The sequence below is a fragment of the Pagrus pagrus genome (genome assembly GCF_965226575.1).
Source record: "Pagrus pagrus genome assembly, chromosome: 16".
In the NCBI taxonomy this organism is placed as follows: Eukaryota; Metazoa; Chordata; class Actinopteri; order Spariformes; family Sparidae; genus Pagrus; species Pagrus pagrus.
Window position 1 is genome coordinate 18,576,013 of NC_140200.1, and position 19,836 is coordinate 18,595,848.

General features: G+C 40.7%; 1 protein-coding gene across 1 annotated transcript in view; it reads right to left on the minus strand.

Annotated features, from left to right (window-relative positions):
- The window catches only part of scara5 (scavenger receptor class A, member 5 (putative)), a 78,325-nt gene that overhangs the window by 32,588 nt on the left and 25,901 nt on the right, over positions 1 to 19,836 (minus strand). The window contains exons 4-8 of the mRNA XM_084377706.1: positions 12,426 to 12,625; positions 11,640 to 11,818; positions 11,396 to 11,522; positions 11,102 to 11,270; positions 1,052 to 1,132 (exon numbers count right to left, since the gene is read on the minus strand). Of these exons, the coding sequence (XP_084233832.1) occupies positions 1,052 to 1,132; positions 11,102 to 11,270; positions 11,396 to 11,522; positions 11,640 to 11,818; positions 12,426 to 12,625 (756 nt within the window). The remainder of the gene's footprint in view (positions 1 to 1,051; positions 1,133 to 11,101; positions 11,271 to 11,395; positions 11,523 to 11,639; positions 11,819 to 12,425; positions 12,626 to 19,836) is intronic.

The following is a 19,836-nucleotide window of genomic DNA, read 5'->3' on the forward strand; positions in this document are numbered from 1 at the left end:
TACAAGTCAAGTTGTGTGTTTTTTTTGGAGCGTTACAAGCCAGACCTTTTCTTTGGCTAAGAGCGGTGACCTCCTGGGGTACAACCCAACCAAGATATCTCTAAGGAGCCATGAGCAATGATACACAAGAGCAGCCTTCCTGGAAGACTTTCAGCTGAACACCATGACGTACTATATAATTGCTCTGCTCCTATACATCTGCCACATTTGAATGAGACGGCGGACATCGCTTCACATGATGCTTAAGAAGAATCTCAGACATCTCATTACTCTTAAAACACATTTCCTCATGTCTTCGCTGTTTGCATGGTTTCATTTGTGCCTCTCCATCCATGCATCCTCAGTGGGATGGACTAAACCGCAAGGAAAAGATTCAAGTGAGGGAAACATGGATGAAATTTAACAGACTTGGGATGTACTACTGGAATCTTGAGTATACTTCTATACTTGTCTATAGAAGTATGCACATTGCAGTATGCATGGCAACGTACTCGCATGACAGAGTGCACAGACCAAAGCTGTGTGACTAGCATCTAATTCACGACGAGCGAGCGCTTTCTTCCCACTGCTGCCATACAGTAGCTTCTTCTTCACCCAGCTCCCTCAACTTGTGGCAACAAGTGCTGAACGGCTTCCCTTCTCCACCATTTTCCTCCATCCATGCCCAGCACCATTTGTTCTTAACTCCTCACCCAAATAAGGCTGAATCTTAGTCAGGTTTAATAAGCTTTGCCAACGTTTGAGCCGAGCTGTGGGGCTACCACACCGAACTCATGTGTCTTGACAAGACGCGCCCTACTCTGCCTCTGATTGGCTAGCACTCGTTGGTCAGCCTCATGCCATTGGTAGGTGGAACTAAACTTCGCTTCGCTGAAGATGATTTGTTAAACCACGTCAAAAACAAAACTCATGTGGACTTTTTCTTTTTTGTAAAATAGTCATACACCAGAAATCCGGCACCACGCCGGAGTACTTCAAGCCCTGCCATTTTGATTATTTCAATATTAAGCTTTTTATGCAATTCAATAACTTAAAGTCTGGTTGTACCCACCTCTCAAGCCTGTCAACCCAGGAGCCCCAGCTGGCCCCAGTGGTCCAGTGTCACCCTTCTCTCCCCTTGGACCCGGAGGACCTGCAGAAAGAAACACAAATGTGGTCACAATTGACGAACATAATACACAGGTGATATAATGAAAACAATAAAATGGTCAGAAAATCTCAAATGTCTTGTTTTGTCCACAACCCAAAGATATTCAGTTTACCGTCATAGAGGTGTAAAGAAACCCAAAACCACAAAGGAATCAATTATCAAAACAGTTGGAAATCATTAAATAGCTGACAATTTATAGATTTATTGTTGCAGCTCTATTGTACAATGTGAAAAACAAGAAGAAAATCTCAGTAATGTTCTACTTTTCCTTAAAAACTTAAAAAAGGTACTTGCAGATGTAAACACAAAAATCCAGCTTTACTAATTGCAGCATGTTTTTGCCTCCTGACACATGTACCAGTATTGCAGTGCACAGTTTTATAGCTCTTGAAAAAAGTGGTCCATTTATACTAATAACCAACAACATGTCCATGAAAATAACTATTTTATTACTTTACTTTTACTGTCCTGAAAAAAGTATTTTTCTTCTCTTTAACTACTGGGGTCTGTTTGGATTTTTTTGTTTTTTTTAAGTAGAAAAATAAGAGACAGTCCACGTTGAGTCACTGAGTGCCTTTATTATTACAGCGTGTTGGATCACTTATTATCGAAGGTGTTGCCAAAATCAAGGAAGGCAACAATTGTGCAGATTATGACTTCAAAAGGGAACTCATGGGACCAGACATTGTCTTTAGAGAACAACTTGTGAGGCTTTAATTCCTGCAGATAATGATTTTATTAATGTCATGAAAGGAACACACACACACACACACACACACACACACACACACACACACACACACACACAAACACACAGTGACAGAGCAGCCAAACTGAAGGCAACTAGGTCTTACAACTGGTCTAAGGAATCAGCCAAAAGTTTGTTGTACTTGGAGAGAGTGATTGAAGAAAAGCCAAACAGAGAGAGAGAGAGAGAGAGAGAGGGAGAGAGAGGGAGAGAGAGAGAGAGAGAGAGAGAGGGAGAGAGAGGGAGAGAGAGAGAGAGAGAGAGAGCACTCTGGCCACAATGGGAACCACATGTTTTACAAGGTGGACCACTACACAGCTTGTGGGAATGCTATGAAATTCATGGTTTGTTATTGTCCAGCGGCTCTTATCCATCAGAGCTCTAATGTTCTTCGTTTGCAAGTTTCTGATGCAGAGAGCCGATGCTCGTCTTTGTGATACAGATCTGCTGTGGCTGCCTCCCGCTGCTGCACAACTGCACACGTTTAACTGGTGGCCGCAGGTCATGGGACTGTGAAGAGGTCACATTAAGAGGGGAGGTGGAGTGGCCTCATTTAAGTGTGTGTCCTTGTATTCCTATCCTTGTGAGACCAGGAGTACAAGCTGAGAAAACCTGTCCAAAGCAAGGACACTCATGGGGTTCAGGCAGAGGTCAGAATTAGGGGCTGTCAACACCATCAAGATCACCATAACGGTAAATATAATGATAACAGTGTGAGCATCCACACTGACGAATGGTAACTTTCTGTAAATGGTCACGCCGAGCACACGCCAGGTGCTCCAGCTGTGTCGACAGAAGGATACGGTTTTACAGAATTTTCAAAATGCCATTAATTAACTACATAAAAGAGGTCCGCTACAGTTAGAAATCAATCATATAAGTACTCCTGCAACATTATTTTACAGAAAAATGCCCCAAAATCATCCTAATGGCCCTGAAAAATTACTGTGGATTCCGATTGGCTGTCAGTGTTTCTATTATCCATCAAATCGCTCTGAAAGTAATCCTAACGATATCGTTCACCACTGTTATAGTTGTTGTGCGGACTCTCCCATCCACTGCGTTAAAATGATTTTTTAAAATAATATATATATGTATAGTAATTAGTAAAAGTTATAGTTATCTGTCTTGGTGTGGACGGCCATTCAGGGTTAAGTCTAGAACTGAAATGATGAGACAACGGTCTTGACTTTCCCTGTTTTCAGTTTCTTCATTGTGAATATTTTTGACTCTTGTAAATGAATTCAAATTTAGTGAGTAATGACACTTGATGTAATGACGTCTGGCTTTTAGAACTTGCAATGAGCTGAAAATGATTAATGACTAATCAGGATAATAATCTGCAGATTTACAAAGCGGCATCTCTGTCCACACAAATATAAATTAAAAAGAATAAAAATATAAAAATGTAAAAAATGTTACAGCTGTATTCAAGAGAAAAACAAGTTCGCAAAACAAAAACAAAAGTCCCAGCACAAAACAATTATAGTTCATCCTGGGGGGAACATGAATATTTCTTCCACCCACTCCATCTTAAACTCTGACGTGCTGCATTCAGAAAATGTCAGTAGAATGAATCTTATGGGGACTATGACCCTCTGCGAAGAGTTCATGGCAATTCATTCACAAGTTGTTGAGAGCTTGGGTAAGATCTGCTCAGAGCAGATAAGGTTGTGTACAAATTCTGAGGCCCATGACACCGTCTGGTTCCACTTTCCACTGACTGAGATGCTGCAGTTTTCTCATCTCGCTTTGTCAATACTGTTTTCTTTTTAATGTGATGTTTGGTATGAATCACAAGAAGTCAAGTGAGCCTTTTGCTGAGAAAATGCTGGACTTAGACCTGATGTGATATGTCTGGATATTTAATTCCTAAAATTCACATTTCAATGCCAATTATCTGCTTTTGATGTTGCAGTTTGGTAAATGAATCTTCAGGATCCTCACAGGTACTGTAATACAAACATGTGAAGACAGTTCACTCCGGTGGTCCTGGAGAAACTGCATCCTTGTCAATAGTTTGTTTTAGCTAAGCCTCACATAATTACTCTCCTGACTGTCTGTCAGAGTCCTATTTGTTCGTTCAGCTGACAGCGTTTCAACAATAACAAGCTCGGCGGCCTCTCCAGGATTGTCTTGAAAGCATCTGACAGCACTGAGTCCAAGAATACAACACTAGTGTGGAGTTCAGGCGCCTCCGTCCAACATCCAGTCTGTGTTACAGGGTGGAGCAACAGGGCAGAGAGCTCGTCTTGTTTTGTCTTTGACACGTGTAAGAGAAAGTCTCATCGAGGTGGTGTGACGGCATGTATGTTAAATGTAAGGGGAGATAAGGAGCGTGTTGTAACATTCATCACCGTGATGAATGACATGAGGTATTACCAGGTTTTATGTTGTTTCAGGATGATTATAACAAGGAACAGATGGACAAAACTACGGTCAGAAGGAGGCTAAAGTGTTCGATGTATGCACTTAATTTAACAGGACAGGGCTGTGTTGACAAGTGATTCGATCTGATGGAGGATTTAGAGAAAAGGATTTGTACAACGTGTCTCAGCTTTACAGAGTAATATGACACAGTGACATTAATGGTTCAAATATGAGAGAATCATTTTTTCTGGAAATCATGTTTGAAACAGTGACATCTAATATTTGAAGATCAAATATTAATTTTTAGTAGAGAGACTGTTGCGTTATGGCATGTTTTGTAGTTTTAATGAGTGTCTTCATGTCCGTTTATAGTGAGTTAGTTAGCACTCACAATGTTTTGTTGGCCCAGTTTAACCTACAGGAGTTTCTCAAGGCTCGTGTAACGTGTTCTGTCGCCACGAAGGAAATAAATTCCTGAAGAGTGAAATAAAAAGTCTCCCGACATCTTTACAGCAGAAACAGACCGCGGACTGAAGTCAGTCAGACAAGAATGCACACTGTCACAAATAATCAAGAGCTAAAAATTACAAAAAGACATTTTAGAAATGCTAACTCCTGGACAAAGTCTTTTTGAATGTGCGGTTTATGTTCTGATTTAATGGTATTAGATCTTGTTTCACTTTGACGTGAGAAAAAGCATCAAGAATTCAGACTCTCTCTCCTTGGGAAACTTTCTCAACAGCATTAAAGTGTGTTCAAAAAGTATTTTTCCAGAAACAACAGGTCTCAGTAAAGGGGGATCGTCTTATAATCGGCCAATAGCTGTTTTCACCACCAAGAATGGCTAACTTCCCTTCAAGTTCACTGAGAGATCAACTACATACATTTTTACTCAATAAGCCCTTAATCTAAAGTCAGGTCAGTCTAGTTAATGGCGCGCGCGTTTTATAAACAGCAAATGTACCTGCGCACCCCTGGTGCTGTTGGTCTTAAAATGAGGTGTGGTCAGGTGCATCGATGGCGCATCTTGAGGCAACGGAAAGTTTTTTTCCTGCTATTCAAAGGGCGCGTTATTCAGGTAGTAAGACATGCCTATATAGGTGGATTCACAACATGCCCACCCTCTAATTTTATGATTAGAGAGGCAGCTTTCAGTTATTTCAAACATTTCCAGTAATGTCACTGCAGCAAATATCATGTTACATTTAAGCAGCAAAACTTAAAGCTGTAACTTGACAGGACAGAGGAAACTGCACAGAGAAAATGTCATAGTTTGAGTTTTTTGGTTTTGTTATATCCTGTTTGATCTTTAAGTTCTGTCCTCATGTGTCATGTTTTGCTTTCATTTCCTCCCTTTGTCCATTTTCTCGCCTTTTTTTTACTCCTCATCTGTGTTCTATTAGTTAATCACACCTTGTCCTTGTGTTCCTGTCTCTCGTTGTCAGTTCGTCTGGTCTGTGTTGCCCTTGTGTTCCTGTGTCTCCCTGTCCCATCTTTCCATTGTGTGTTTCTGGCTTTTGGTTCCTTATTCCTCGAGTTATTTCAGGTATGTACTTTGTTTTTCTTTTGTTCTTGGATTTCTTGAGTTTTGTTACCTGCCCTTTGTTGTTTTGCAGATTTTGGATTTGGATTTTCAGCTTTTTGTTATTAAAGCTCCCTTTTTTCTTAAGTTCCTTGTCTGCCTGTGTGTCTGTATTTGGGTCCACTTTGTTTAAACTTTGACAGAACAGAATTAGACTTTAGGCTTTAAGGATTTTACACCCAGATTATCTGCCGTTTAACTCTTAGGAACTAAAAGTGAAGTTGGACACGCCCTCAATGCACTTCAGACCATGCGCCATAGATCGTTTGTATGGGCCATATGAGTTTCATACTGAAAATAAATGTGGAAACGGGGGGAAAAATGGAAGAATTTAGTTTGTTTTTCATCTCACGTCATATTAAGAATCAACAACTCCATACTTATAATACACTTAAATAGCAGCATCTCAGAAATCCTCTTGGTTGGTTGCAGAAAAGGCAATTATTAAAAACTGGTATGAAAAGGAACTTTCCAGTTTTCAACGATGGATGGACAAAGTAAGAGATATATGTGTTGGAAAACTGACGATTTCCTAAACGAGTGAAAGGAGGCCTTCCCTAAAAAGGGGAAACTTTAGATAGTTATCTGTCTTGGTGTGGACGGCCATTCAGATCAGAATACATATCTGGATTTGGATAAATTTAATGACAATAACAACATAAAGTCAGCAGATAAAGAAATTTATTCTCCACTTCTCCACCATGCTTTTCCAATGATTGATTTGTCTTTATTTTGTAAAATAAAGCTGTCACAAATTAAAAATGACAAAAAATGTGTGTGATTTGAATGCAAGTGTTTGAGTCTGGGTGTGACGATGTGTCAGCCGGCCTCTGGACTGATGGGAGCTATGGGACTCCTCTCCAGTAAAGCAAACATGCCACTCAAAATGTTCACTAATGATCATCAGACGACACCGAGGCCTTAAAGGTTTCCAGCCTCTGCTCGGATTAATTCCTAGCAGATGACTAACTCAGCACAAATTCCTGAAACTCAGCAGCTTTCAGCAACAACAGATCATCAATCCAAATCATGTCACCATGTCACTGTAAGTCATGACTCCAGAAACAAACACATGCAGCTTTTTGTGCCTGCTGTTGCTTTTCTTGGTGGGATGTTGGAATTCTGTAACCTTTTTGAAAACCTTTAAATACACATGTACAATGTTCAAGAGTTTCATCTTCAGGAGCAACACATCATCAATCAAAGGCACTGACAAAGGACCTATTTCTTATTGGTGTCCTTACAAAACAGCGCGTGGGCCTATTTAAAAAATGTCAGCAAATATCTACACACATGAGTAGAGGGAACCCGACTGCTAGTGAACACACCATTTCTCTCACACATGCACACACTGCTGTCAAATTGACAAATAGTTGTGAAACCCTAGTAGAAGGCGTTTGCTTCATGCCAATTAAACACTTAGTCCAGAGGAACATGGTAACACATATACAGTAGAGGAGAAGTGGAGAAAAGGAGTAATGGAAGAAGGATCACAGCATATGACTACACAGAAAGGGAAACTGGGTGGGCCTTTCCAAAACAGGGACTCCTTTTGTTGATTAAACATCTGATTGCACAAAAATGACGTGGAGTTGCCCAAGGCTCCATCCTCGGGCCTCTTCTGTTTAAAATCTACATGCTTGTAATGACTCAGATTTTGGAAAACAACAAAATGTGAAATCATTTTCCTCTGTCGGGTGGCTGGGCTGAACGTTAGAGATATGGAACACAGATTAAATCAGCCTATCGCCTTAAGAATGAATCAATAATTAAAGTACTAATGTCTCAGAAGGATCGTCCATGCTCTTATCTTCAGCAGCCCTGATTACTGTAACAGTGTCTGTACAGGTCTCTCTAAAAAAGTCAATCACAGCTGCAGTTAAAGTCCTCCAGAGAGAACACATCAGTCCAGCTCTCAGATCTTTCTGTTAATAATTTTATTTTTAACATGCAGCACTGAATGGTTAAGCGCTAAAATTAATTTCTGATCTGCTGTTCCATTATGAACCACCCAGAACTAAACTAAAGAAGAAGCATTCAGTTTTTATGCTCCAAACATCTGGAGCAAACTTCCAGGAAACCAGAGGTCTGCACCAACTCTCCGTTGTTTAAGACGTCTCTGTTTGCCACTGCCTGTTATGACATTAAATTTGGGACTATTGTTTGTATCCTGCACTGCACGGGCTCTCTCTATTGGAGTGGGCGACTAAGTGATCTTATTTCCTCATTAAGCACTTTCAAAGCCGGTCATTTAAGTAGTTTAAATCCAGCATTGTTTACATGTTTACATAGGCCGGACCTTGTGCACAAGAAAAAACAAAATGGGGACCTACTGCGGCTCCATAGCACTACTATATTATATTCTGATGAACGTACGAAATATGTGAAAACATTTCTTATGATTTAGTTATTGACAACATTAATCCCCCCAAATTTTGAAAATCCAAATGCGTAGTCAACTAAAAGACACTAATTGATGATAACGTCACACATAAACAGTATTTAAGTTGTAATCAAAGTCGTCTGATACATTTTGCCTTAGTTTCTTCATGTTACCGTAAATAATGATAAGATGTACAATAATTAACACCTGCAGAGGTAAGATTTTTCTCCTCCCCATCAAATAAGAATCAAGGCGATATTTTAAACAGCTTCTCATGAGTCTTTATCATTAATACAACTAGTAACATGTGTGGCATGAACATCTCAGAGTCACAGAGAAATTAAAGGCAAATCAACTGAATCAGAAGAGAGGATGAAGAAAAAGGGAGGCACGAGAACACAGAACAGAGTTGGATAAACATGGATAGAGATGTAAAACTTTTTCTTGGCGAAGGTGACTGCCAGCTAACAACAAACAAATGGGCCACAGAGCTCAAACTAATGACAGAGCTGAGTGGTTGGGTTCTCATTCTGGATGTAGCGTCTAAATTTAACCCACAATTGTTTCCAGGTCCAGAACAAACGGCATCCCACCCACATGTGAAGCAGACACGAGATCAGGGGTCCCATTCGGTTTGAGTTGCCATCAATCAGCCCGGGCCGCGTCCCCTGCCAGCATTACATCATAGCATACCTATTCTGATTTTAACAAGCCAGGGAAGTCATTTTGTGCCCTGGCAGTGAGAGTCGTACGACGTCAGGACCAATCGGATCCGAGCAGATTGGAGGAAGAACATTCAGAGTTTCTCAATACCTCGGGGTAGTAATCTCCCAGTGTAAAATCATGTTTGCATGCTAGGGTCACTTGAATTCAATCACACTGCAAACACGTATTGGCTCAGATGAGCTCTTGTAAATGAGCACAAGGTTCCACCCAAAGGGATTCGTTACACTGAGAGTTCAGAGAAGTAAAGTTCTCACGTTCTCCAGCTGTGTCCATGTTTTTCATGTTTTCCCCTTCTGTTAGTTTACACTAGATATCTCATATTTCCAGCTCAGATGTCTTGTTTTGTAAATTTCATATCGTGCTTCCAGGAAATTCTTTTTTTTCTTCTTTTTTTTTGTCTTGTATGGTCAACTGGGGTATTTTTTGCACACACTGTTTTCCATAAAGTCCCTTCTTTGTCTCCTATGTATGTGTTTATGTACAGTACGTATAACACCAAGGATGAGTATTAGACATTTGACATTAAATACACGTTTTCAGGTTTTTATCTCCATTATATCTACTTAGAACTTCACAATTACTGACCAAACTACCTTATATGTGGATTGGCAGTGGTGTGCAAGGGTAAGATTTGAAAATGGATAATGGGCAACTGTTCACCAGGATTTAGATGAAACTAAAGCTTGAGCTACCCCGAGGGGCATTTGAATCATACCTAGTTACTTATGCCATTTTTTCAATAGGGCAAGGGAATCTTGCGCAGAGTCTTGAGCAATCCCAGTCATTCAAGCCATGCTGACATGGTGTAAGTGTTGATAACACAAACTACAGTTGCCTGTCGCCTGCAGCTGTTCATCTTTCAGCTAGCTGTGGTCGTTCCTGCTTGCACTATTCTCTTCTTCATGATCTACTGACCAAATAGTGTTGATCAACTGATATGGTGCTAGTTTGCCATCGGATAGCTTTAAATGTGAAGCAGCAGCAGCAGCAAATATTCAGTTTGCATCAACATAGTTAACTTAAAACAGCTCCAACATTGCTAAAGCATGTTGAATCATTAAAAGGTAAAGTTAGAGATTCGAAGAGATTGGTTTGGAAGTTAAAAAAGTACTGAGAAGCTGAAAACACTGAGTCAGTATGATGCATTGGCTAGAGGGAGGAGACCATCACGGGTTGGTGGCGTTGCTGACCACAACAGGGCAGCTTGGCACGGCTTTCAACTGCTGCGAGGACTCAATGGAAACACATGTTTGTGGCTAGGCCCAATTAAACTGGGAAAAACAGCATTAGATTTGGGTCATTTCCAACTGACTTAGAACAAGGCTAAAAAGTCTGGATCAACTATAACCATTGTTTGGATATAATATAAATAATGGAGCATTTAAAAGCTTAACAGTCAGATATTTCCCTCAGGAGGTGGTGGATACCAAAAACAAAGCTAAAAGTGAGTGACTATTGGACTTACGTCAGCAGGTGGAAACAAACACAACTCAAAATGGATGATAATGTTCCTCCGTGAAGGCTGGACGTACTAGCACCGTGTGGTTATGGTTTGACCAAATGTGTGGCCTTGCAAACAACCCCACAATTGTAATCAGAATAGGATTTAAATGTTACAAAAATCCTGATAAGTGCACAGAAATACGTGACATCACTGGATCTAAACTAGCCCCCGCCAACTTCACATCAGAGAGAAGAGCACAGACAAAAGCACAAATAGAGTGCCTAGATTAAAACCAGGCTTAAAAGTCTAGATAAGAGTCTAGATATAACCATTGCTTGGATATGTTTTTAAGTGTATTTGGGAAAAAAAGCTGTTGAAAAAATGGTTTTATGTAATCCGACTTATCCCAGTTCTAACTGAGAGATGGAGATGCCTTTTGACCTGCAAATCACCAAATCAGTGCTTACTGGACAGGAGCACTAAAGCTAACCATGAGGGCACTTATGGGGAGCATTTGGGCTGACGAGAGAGGCACTTTGATTTCTCAAGTACCTCTCTGGGTGCACACTTGGGCCAAAATGATTCCTGGAATTGTCCCCTTTGGGAACAGCCAGATGCTTGTTATATAAAAGTCTAAAAAAGGGTTCTTTTGCACTCAGAACAACAATCTGGACAGACATCCATTCATCTTAGCTGACCTTCTAATATGGTGAGGTTCTTCATGGCCAAGGAGTGCTCCCAGTCCTTCAGGCGGAGGTCCTCTGTGATTGTGTTGAGGATCTCCATCTCGTTCCTCAGCTGGGCCTCCGTGTGGATGTGGGTCACCCATAAACTGCTGGTGTCTTCTGTTATGTTGCTGATCTGGATCTGAGCAGCAGGAGTGCACACAGATGGACTGTCAGCAGCAGTAAGATGTCCTCACAGTGTAGTAAAACAGTGTATATACTGAACCGTATGAATGTTAACTTTGTGATTCCAATATTTATCTGCACCTGCAAGTCTTGTATCTTCAGGTGGTGAATACTGATGTCGTTGCTGACGGTGTGATTGACAGCTCCCACCGTCCAATTAACCTCGTCCACTTTCTCTCTCAGCCTGCTCATCTGTCCTGACGTCTCTCTGAAAGAGATCACAAACACACACAACCTTACTCTTGATCTAATTCGTCGTCGTCATGATGCAGTTATACTTTCTTGTGTTGGTAATGAGGTCTTTTACTGTCATATAAATGTCTACCTGAGCAGGACGTCCTGGTCACGGAGCCAGGTGGATGCTCGAGACACTTCCGCAGTCAAGCCTGTCATGTTCCTGCCCGTGGAGCTGCTCAGAGAGGACAACCTGTCGTCCAGCTGCACTAAGTAGCCCTCTGACTGCAGGGAGTGAGCCTGGGCGCTCCTCAGCTCCACCTCCAGACCCTGTGGACGAAAGAACATAGCATCATCTTCATTGATATTATAGCGTTTCATCATTAGTATCACTTAATTTGATAACATCACAGTTAAACAGCACTGATGAGTCAATACTAATGCTCTTCTAGAAAGCAGAGAGTGCATTTAAGTCCTTATCATCTTCATTACGTGAACCTTTATTGTCACTGTCACTGGCTTCATGTTTATGAGCCATGGCACACCGCCATCATTATCATGATTGGCTGATTTTCAGCAGCGACCTAGGTTTGATTTGAGCCTGTGGCTGCATGTCTTCCCCTCTCCGTCCTCCATTTCCTGCATGGCTCTCCTAGCTGCTCTGTAGCATTAAAGGCCAAAATCACACCACAAAAAACAAACAAGCAAAAAAAAGTTTTGATGTTGTGTTCTCAAAGTTTACTACTCTTACACCTAAAGAATATTTAAAGTATCCTAAACTAGAACTACCGCAGTTGTATGACTCAGACAAATATAGTGGTTGTGGAAAAAACAATACTTGCCTCTAATACTTCCTAAGTACCTTGAATTAGTACTTCAAGAACAATTCTCTGCTCTGTTGAAGCTCTTGTTTCCTCCTTTCAGTCTTGTGTCATACCTTGATGAGGATCTCCAGCCTCTGCAGCCAGTCGCTGTGGTTCTGAAAGAGGTTCTCAAGCTTCCAGATGTTCTCCAGCAGGTCGGCCTGAGTGGACGCCTCGCCCAGGGTCTGCTGGAGCAGCCTAGAGCGCTCTGACATCCGGGTAACGTTCTCCATCAGCACTTCCTGGCGCTGCGAAGACACCTGCGAACGAGACACTGGGGAGGGAGAGGGAGAGAAAGAGAATGAGAGATTAGTTCTGGATGTTGATTCACTGATCCCTCGGCTGTGCAAAAGTCCCCAAATCGAGTATCATTTACTATCAATCACGACATCAGCTTGGACCGAGTCAGCATGTTAACGCAGAGCAGATGTCGATCCAGTCCTCTGCACTAATTTTGGTTGTCTATTCATACTAAATGTATTGTTTTGTTCAATCCAGACCTAAATATTTTCATGACTTCAAATCCAGTTTCCAGAGTTGGCTGACTGTGAGGTTCTCTGTGCTGTGATGACGATGCATTGTGGAAAGTCTGTATTCATTGTGACTTATGTTGAGGTTGGCGTCTGCATGTTGCTGATCGTCCAGTACTTAAAGGAGGGACAGCGTTAGCACAGAGGGTTGTTTATTTTGGTAAAGATTTTACTCAAGAGGGGTACTTCAGTACAATTTTGAGGTATTTGTACTTTCAGGATTTCCATTTTTACTCCAGGGAATCATTGTACTTTTTACTCTACTACATTTATCTGACAGCTATGGTTATGAGTTCAGGATTATAGCTCCATCTGGACAAGCTACAAGGGTAAACAATCTAATAATGTGTTAGTCATGAGACCATTTTTCTACAGAAACAGTAGTTTCGATTTGATTTTTACCTGACTTTTACTTGTAATGGAGTATTTTGACATTGTAATATTGCCACTCAGAGATGTGTAGTAGCGAATTAAAAATACTTTGTTACTATACTGTACTTCGTTACTTATTTTAACTTTTGACTTTTCCTCCCCACATTTTAACACAAAAATCTGTACTTTCTCCTCCTCACATTTTCAGAACAGGCTCGTTACTTTAGTTTTAATGCATTTGAGGGTAACCATCAATTATTTTTATTTTGCATCATTGCACGCCGCCTTCCCAACATCACCAGACTGATTTCAACCTAGAACTATTTCAAAAACCTCAGTTTGTTGCTGTGCTCACATCTCTGTGGTGTGTTTACGAACAGCTGGGACAAATCCTACTGATTCTACCTTTAAGTTCCTTTAATAGTCTTAATTATATTAATATGAGATGAGCTTCAGTTAGCTTTGCACAGAAATGGCTGGTAGAAATATCCTTCAGAGGGATACTTTTTACTTTTATACTTTGAGAACATTTCAGAGACTGTGCTTTATTACTTTTGCTTGAGTAAAGATGTTAAATCAGTACTTCTACTTTTACCAGTCTTCTTTTTACACAAGTATCTGTACTTGGACTTGAGTGAAGAATGCATTCACTTTTGACACCTCTGCTGCTACTTTTACTGAAGTAAAGGATCTGAGAACTTCTTCAACTAATGTGGATTCACCACAATTTGTTCCTGATCTTTCCAAAAATACACAAATCTGAAAGAAACAGAAATAACAAGGACGAGGGACAACATGTTTTCCCTTTAGATTATTGAGACAGCACGATCTGGATTACATACGTGTTTATTTAGCTGAAACATCACATTTGCTGACAGTTAAAATATTACCGATGAACCTTTCTTGTCTTGTTTTTGGCTGTGGCATAAAGGCCACTTCTTTCCCCTTCTCTCTGTTCTCCACCGTGCCTAATGAGAAAAAGCTTCTCAGTCTGGTGTTATGTTGAGAGCATGTTGCGTGGTAACAGCTCGATAGCCCGGGAGATATTTTGAAACCAGATCCTCAGCGTTACGGGATGACGACATGCTCTCTCTGCAGGACAGCAGGGACCGATGCGTGCAAGAAAACTCAGATGAAGAAAGGGATTATTTGGTAAACAGGAGGAAGCAGATTATTCCCTTTACACATGCTCCTTGATGCCCTAAACAGGGTGATATTACTCTCTGAATGCTCCACGTTTCTAAGACAGTGATGCAAGTGTGTTTCTCTGTGTGTGGCTTCATGTGCTCAGATCCAGGCCAAGAAATGTCTGCATGACCTCAGAGTTAGAAAAGTGCTGCAAAGCCACACGGCTGCAAACAAATCATCTAGATTCCCGCTCATTACGTGTGTTAGGTTTATTTCTAATGACCTGAAAAACTAAATAAGCTGAAATCTCTCATCTACACAGAGCGCTTAATTGCTAAATGATGGTCTGTGGGCGCAGTGTTTTTTCAGACGAACACACACAAATTTGGGATCAACCAGAACTTGATAGTACAGAGTTTCTCAGCAGTTCTTCTCCTTGAAATGGAAGAAGAGAAGGTGGAACAAGACCAAGGAGATGATGAGGGATAAGAGGAGGGAGATGAAGAAAATGTAAAGAGGGAGAGGATGATAAATTAAATGCTGTGGTAAAATCTGCCTGTTTTGCAATGACCAGAATAGAGCTATATTAAAGCCTCTATTAATCTTAATATTCATGCTTGATTGTAGATCTCATGATGCACAGAGGGTGATTTTGTTACTCTGTGTGTGACCTGTGTATGACACAGTAAGAACGTTTGTTGTGAGAAGTGAGGAGCTGAGTGTTTGGTGTTGGTGTTTGCTCATGCGCATTACTTAATGGACAGGATGTAGCCAATCAGAGGCAGAGTAGGGTAGGTAATGCCAACCAAGGTAGCGTGATCAAAAAAAACCGCCACTACAGCTGGTAACCATGACTGCAGTACAGACGTACGTGCAGGAGCAGTGTTTTCTGTGGGAGAGAGTAACTCCCTTTGGTGTGGACTTTGGGCTTTTTCACTTTGAAGACATTTTACATACATAAAAATGCTACGTTACACAATAAAGGACAGGCAAAAACCATCAGAGTCAAAGTAGCACATTTTAAATTAGTTCATTTTATCAGCAATCAGAATCAGAAAATGCTGAAAATTGGCCCCGATAATCGGTGTACCCCTACCATTTATGGTTCAGAGCTGCACATATAGAAATGTAAGCTGCTCTACCCACAAAGCAGCCGCTTCAGAGTCGTCAACGAACCAGTGAGGCATAACCTCAGAGCGGGACTGTGTGTGCAACTGGGCGATTAAATGTAATTAATGGAAAAAGTGGTGCGACTCCGTGCTTTGTGCTGAAAAGTTGAGAATATTTCAACTTCTAAAAAAACTACTAGAAAAGACAAAGTGCACACCAGGTGCACTGTACCAGAGGTAAGGACGAGGACAAGGGTTAGAAGAAGCGGAGGAAGAGCCCTACTCAATAAATGCAAAAAAACATGGTGGTCAGCAAAAGAATCTGGCTCTCTAACTTAGTTTCTGAATGTTGACACTTGGGAAACACACTGTTGTCCCAACAGTGACAACACACACATGGATACCACATTTCTGTCAGATAATCATGTTAGGATAATTTAAAAGCTACAGATGGAGCGGCGGGACAGAGCTTAGTGTTAATGTAATCCAAAGAATGGTTTCCAAATTCTCTGTAATTTGTCAGAGGAACCACAGTGTGGTTTTTCTAGTTTAAGGTGCAGAATTACATTTGTGAACCACAGACTGTTTGGGGGCTGTGAGTTCTCACAGTTCAGGACAAATCTGTGCTATTACAGTGAAGACATATACACTCATAATCGTGTCTTGTTGCCAGAACACATTTGAAGACATTTTCCACGGAGTGTGTCTCAGTTTGCTTCCTCTGGTTTCATCGCCTGAAGGAATGAACAATCAGCATCACAAATCACTCTCCATTAATTGATGTGTGTTAACCTGCTGCTCTGTTAACACAGAGAGCTCTGCATATACAATCAACCAAACCTCAGAGGTCAGGTGACTGAGCAGAGAATAAAAGGCTTTTCTATTCACAGTGATAAAGTCGATATAGCTAATATGTCGGCAAACAGTTTAGTAATTACACATCCAGGAGATTCTGTCATCAACCCCTTAAAATGTCAGACTGCCGCTGAGTTACAGCAGCAGAGTCTTTAAGGTGATTGTTATGACTTCAGGCTAGGATGATGAGAAAAAGACTGAAAGATGAGATGTAAGCCTGACAAATCCATTTCAAACCTCTCACACTGCAGCTCCGTAGGATGCGAAAGTCATCTTGTGTCTTTTCTATTCCACTCCTATTCCTTCATTTCTTATAGACATGCACAAAAACACACACAGGCACGGCAGCACTATTCACAACAGATGATTCCCAGATTCACAGCTTCATGGTCTTTGAAACCTTCTTTAGAGAAGAGGACACTTTCTACTCATGTATCAAATGTTGGGAGAGGCGGCCAGAACACCAGCTGGACCTGACTGTGTAATGTGAATGGATTCTACATTATTGGTTCAGTCATAACATGGTCTCTATGTATATTTTTGCAATGAATTCAAGTGATTTGCAGAGTTTTATCTGCACTCAACATGGTTAGAATCAAAGATGGCAAAAGTGAACACAGTCTTCACTCAAGTAAAGTAATAAAGTACAGACTGTGGAATGTACCTCAAAGTATGAAGAAAAAAGTATCACTCTACTGGCCATTTCTGCTCAAGTCTAACTGAACCTCACATCATATTTCTATAATTCAAAGACAATTCAATCTAAAGGTAGAATCAGTGGGATTGGGAGACATGACAAAGATAATTGATTGTTGAGACTCATTCCCAGGATGTCAGATACCGACATTTTGGGCTGGTAAAGCATCCGAGCACAGCAACAAAGTGAGAAAATAACAAAATCCAGGCAGAGGGCTGCAGGGTCTGCAGAGTCACTAACACGCATGTTCTCCTCATTCCAGTCTCCCTCTCTGTCTGTTTCCGCTTGCTTGCATTATTTCGTCTCGCTACGCCTGATATGCACTGATAGGTTGAAATCAGTCTCGTGATGTTGGGAAGGCGCCATGCAGTTTCGCAAAATAAAAATTATCCTAAGGAGCGGAAAGCACAGATATACACCGATCAGCCACAACGTTAAAACCACTGACATTAGGCAGTGTCGTTGCCAGGAGGCTCTTTATAGTATATCGGTGTTTGGGTGGGTGGTGCATGTCAGGTGGCATCGGCATGAATCCCAGGACCCAAAGTTTCCCAGCAGAACATTGCATTGTGACGAGAGGATCGGTGTAACTCACATCACCTCTCAGTGGTTTTAATGTCGTCGGTACACTGCCGGGACATCATTGACATAATGCATTCCCTAACCCTTAACTTAATTCTAACCCTAATACCAAGTCATTACCCTCAAGCAGCCCTTTAAAGGTCTGTCCAAAAGTGAGGACTGGCCAAAATGTCCTTAAAAATTGGTTCTCACAGAGATAACTGTACAAGCTCACACCTACTCACACAGGCTGCAGATAAAGAGATAGATGAAGGAACCATGTTGTGTTTGGCTTCACCCACAGAGGAATGCAGTTCTGATAGACCTCCCTCTGTCTTTCTGTTCTCTCTGCCCTGACATGACACTGTCCAGCCAGCCTGTCTGTCTCACTGGGAGACTCTGCCTGTGCGTAAGAAGTGGATAAGTTGTGCTCAGGCAGCAGTTAGAAGAGCTGTATCACATTAAAGATTTCCCCTCCCAGGTTTTTGACTTCACAAAGATACAATACATGTGTTAAAGCTGCCAAGATAAAACAACAGATATTCCTGTGTTGTATAGTTTTGGGTACATTTTGAGTTTACTGTGTTCTGTCTTATACTTTTAGTGGCAGCTGCAAATTGAACTTCCCTGGGAGGTAAAGTTAACATACATCATTTAAAACAACAAGACACAGTTCTGTACAGCACTAAGTAACTACACCTCATCAATTCAGCCACTGCAGTAATAGTAATATACCTTACTGTAATTAGTTACTTACTTGAGAAGCGTACAGACATGAAAAGCTGTAGAGTCATCATGTCTGTATGTTTTAGTTACATCTCTTTAGGGTTGCACTTGGGTTATAATTTCTGTAGATGTTTCAATTTAAACACCTTTAACGTGTTCGTTTCAATTCTAGATAGAACACTAAAGTAAATAACTTTAGTCTTAACCTCGTCTGACCCTCTAAATCGAAGGTCTTTCATGAAGCATCCCTGTGTTGTGTTAAAAATGTTGGACAAGTCAAATGTCCTGCAGTTCTCTGCCTTGTGGCTCTGCACCCATGGTTACTAATCTCCCTGTTTAGCCCTCTCACAGGAGTTTTAATAAAGTTACTGAACAAGAAGTATGTGTGCATCAGTGTGTGCGTGTGTGTGTGTGTTTCCAGGGAGAGAAAGCAGCTCCATTTATCTTTGAAGGACTCTGCCATTACAAACAGACTTAGTGAACTCCTGAAAGGACTCATGTGTGATGTGACTCAAAGTGATATTCAGATTGTCAAGTCAGGTTTATTTGTATAGCCTCACATGACTCCCAGTACATCCCGAACGACAGGAGGGATGTACTGGGAGGACCTAGTGATGTGCTCCACATATGGATGGAGGTCTGTGTCTGCGTAGGTCTGTGTCTGAACATGTGTGGAACATCAGTTGATCATTATGGCTTTTGTTTTGTCAAGATATAATCAAAATGTAACAAGTTTGATATTAAGACTCTCAACAAAAAGTCAGATTTTTATAAAAATGTCATATTTCAGCTGATTTAATAATTTTCCCATTTTTTTTTCAAGTATTGCAGATTTTTCTTTGATTATACCTTTATTATTTTAGATGTTATTGTTTTTTCTCGAAATATGTAATTTTTTTTTTATTTCAGCATTTTTTAAGTTTCAAAGTATTACCATTTTTTACTCAAAATAGTGCGAGTTTTCTCTTGAACTGTTCCAAATCTTTTTTTCAAAAAAAGGTTGCAAGTTAGTTCTTACAACTGTTACGCAAATATTATGACGTATTCACAGTAAGTTTTCAGTTGTTCAGTAACAAAAAACTAAGCTTTTCTCAGTGAATGGATACCCTGCATGAGCAGCATATTCATGAATCATGCAATATAAATCATATTTCTTTGATGCAGAGTTCATTGTAATTTTAACAAAGGTTAGGGTTAGCTTTACAGACACGGTGGGTTTCTACAAAGACAGCCTTAATGCTTCTTGTTGCATGTTTGTTTCTTGCAGGTCAGACATGTTTGTACTGTTTACAAACCCAGGTCAATGACAGTGCAATTTGGAAACAACACTAACTCTGACTCTAGCTCAGTTTGAGTGTCTTTCTGTGTGGTATTGTTTGCTAACACTGAAGAGGAGATGAAGTGTTTGAAAAGAGACCAATCTTCTTTTGTTTTCTGAAATCTAAAACAGCAATTTTCAGTGCAAACCTTGACCACACCACAACTGTAAGAGAATGTAAACATCATT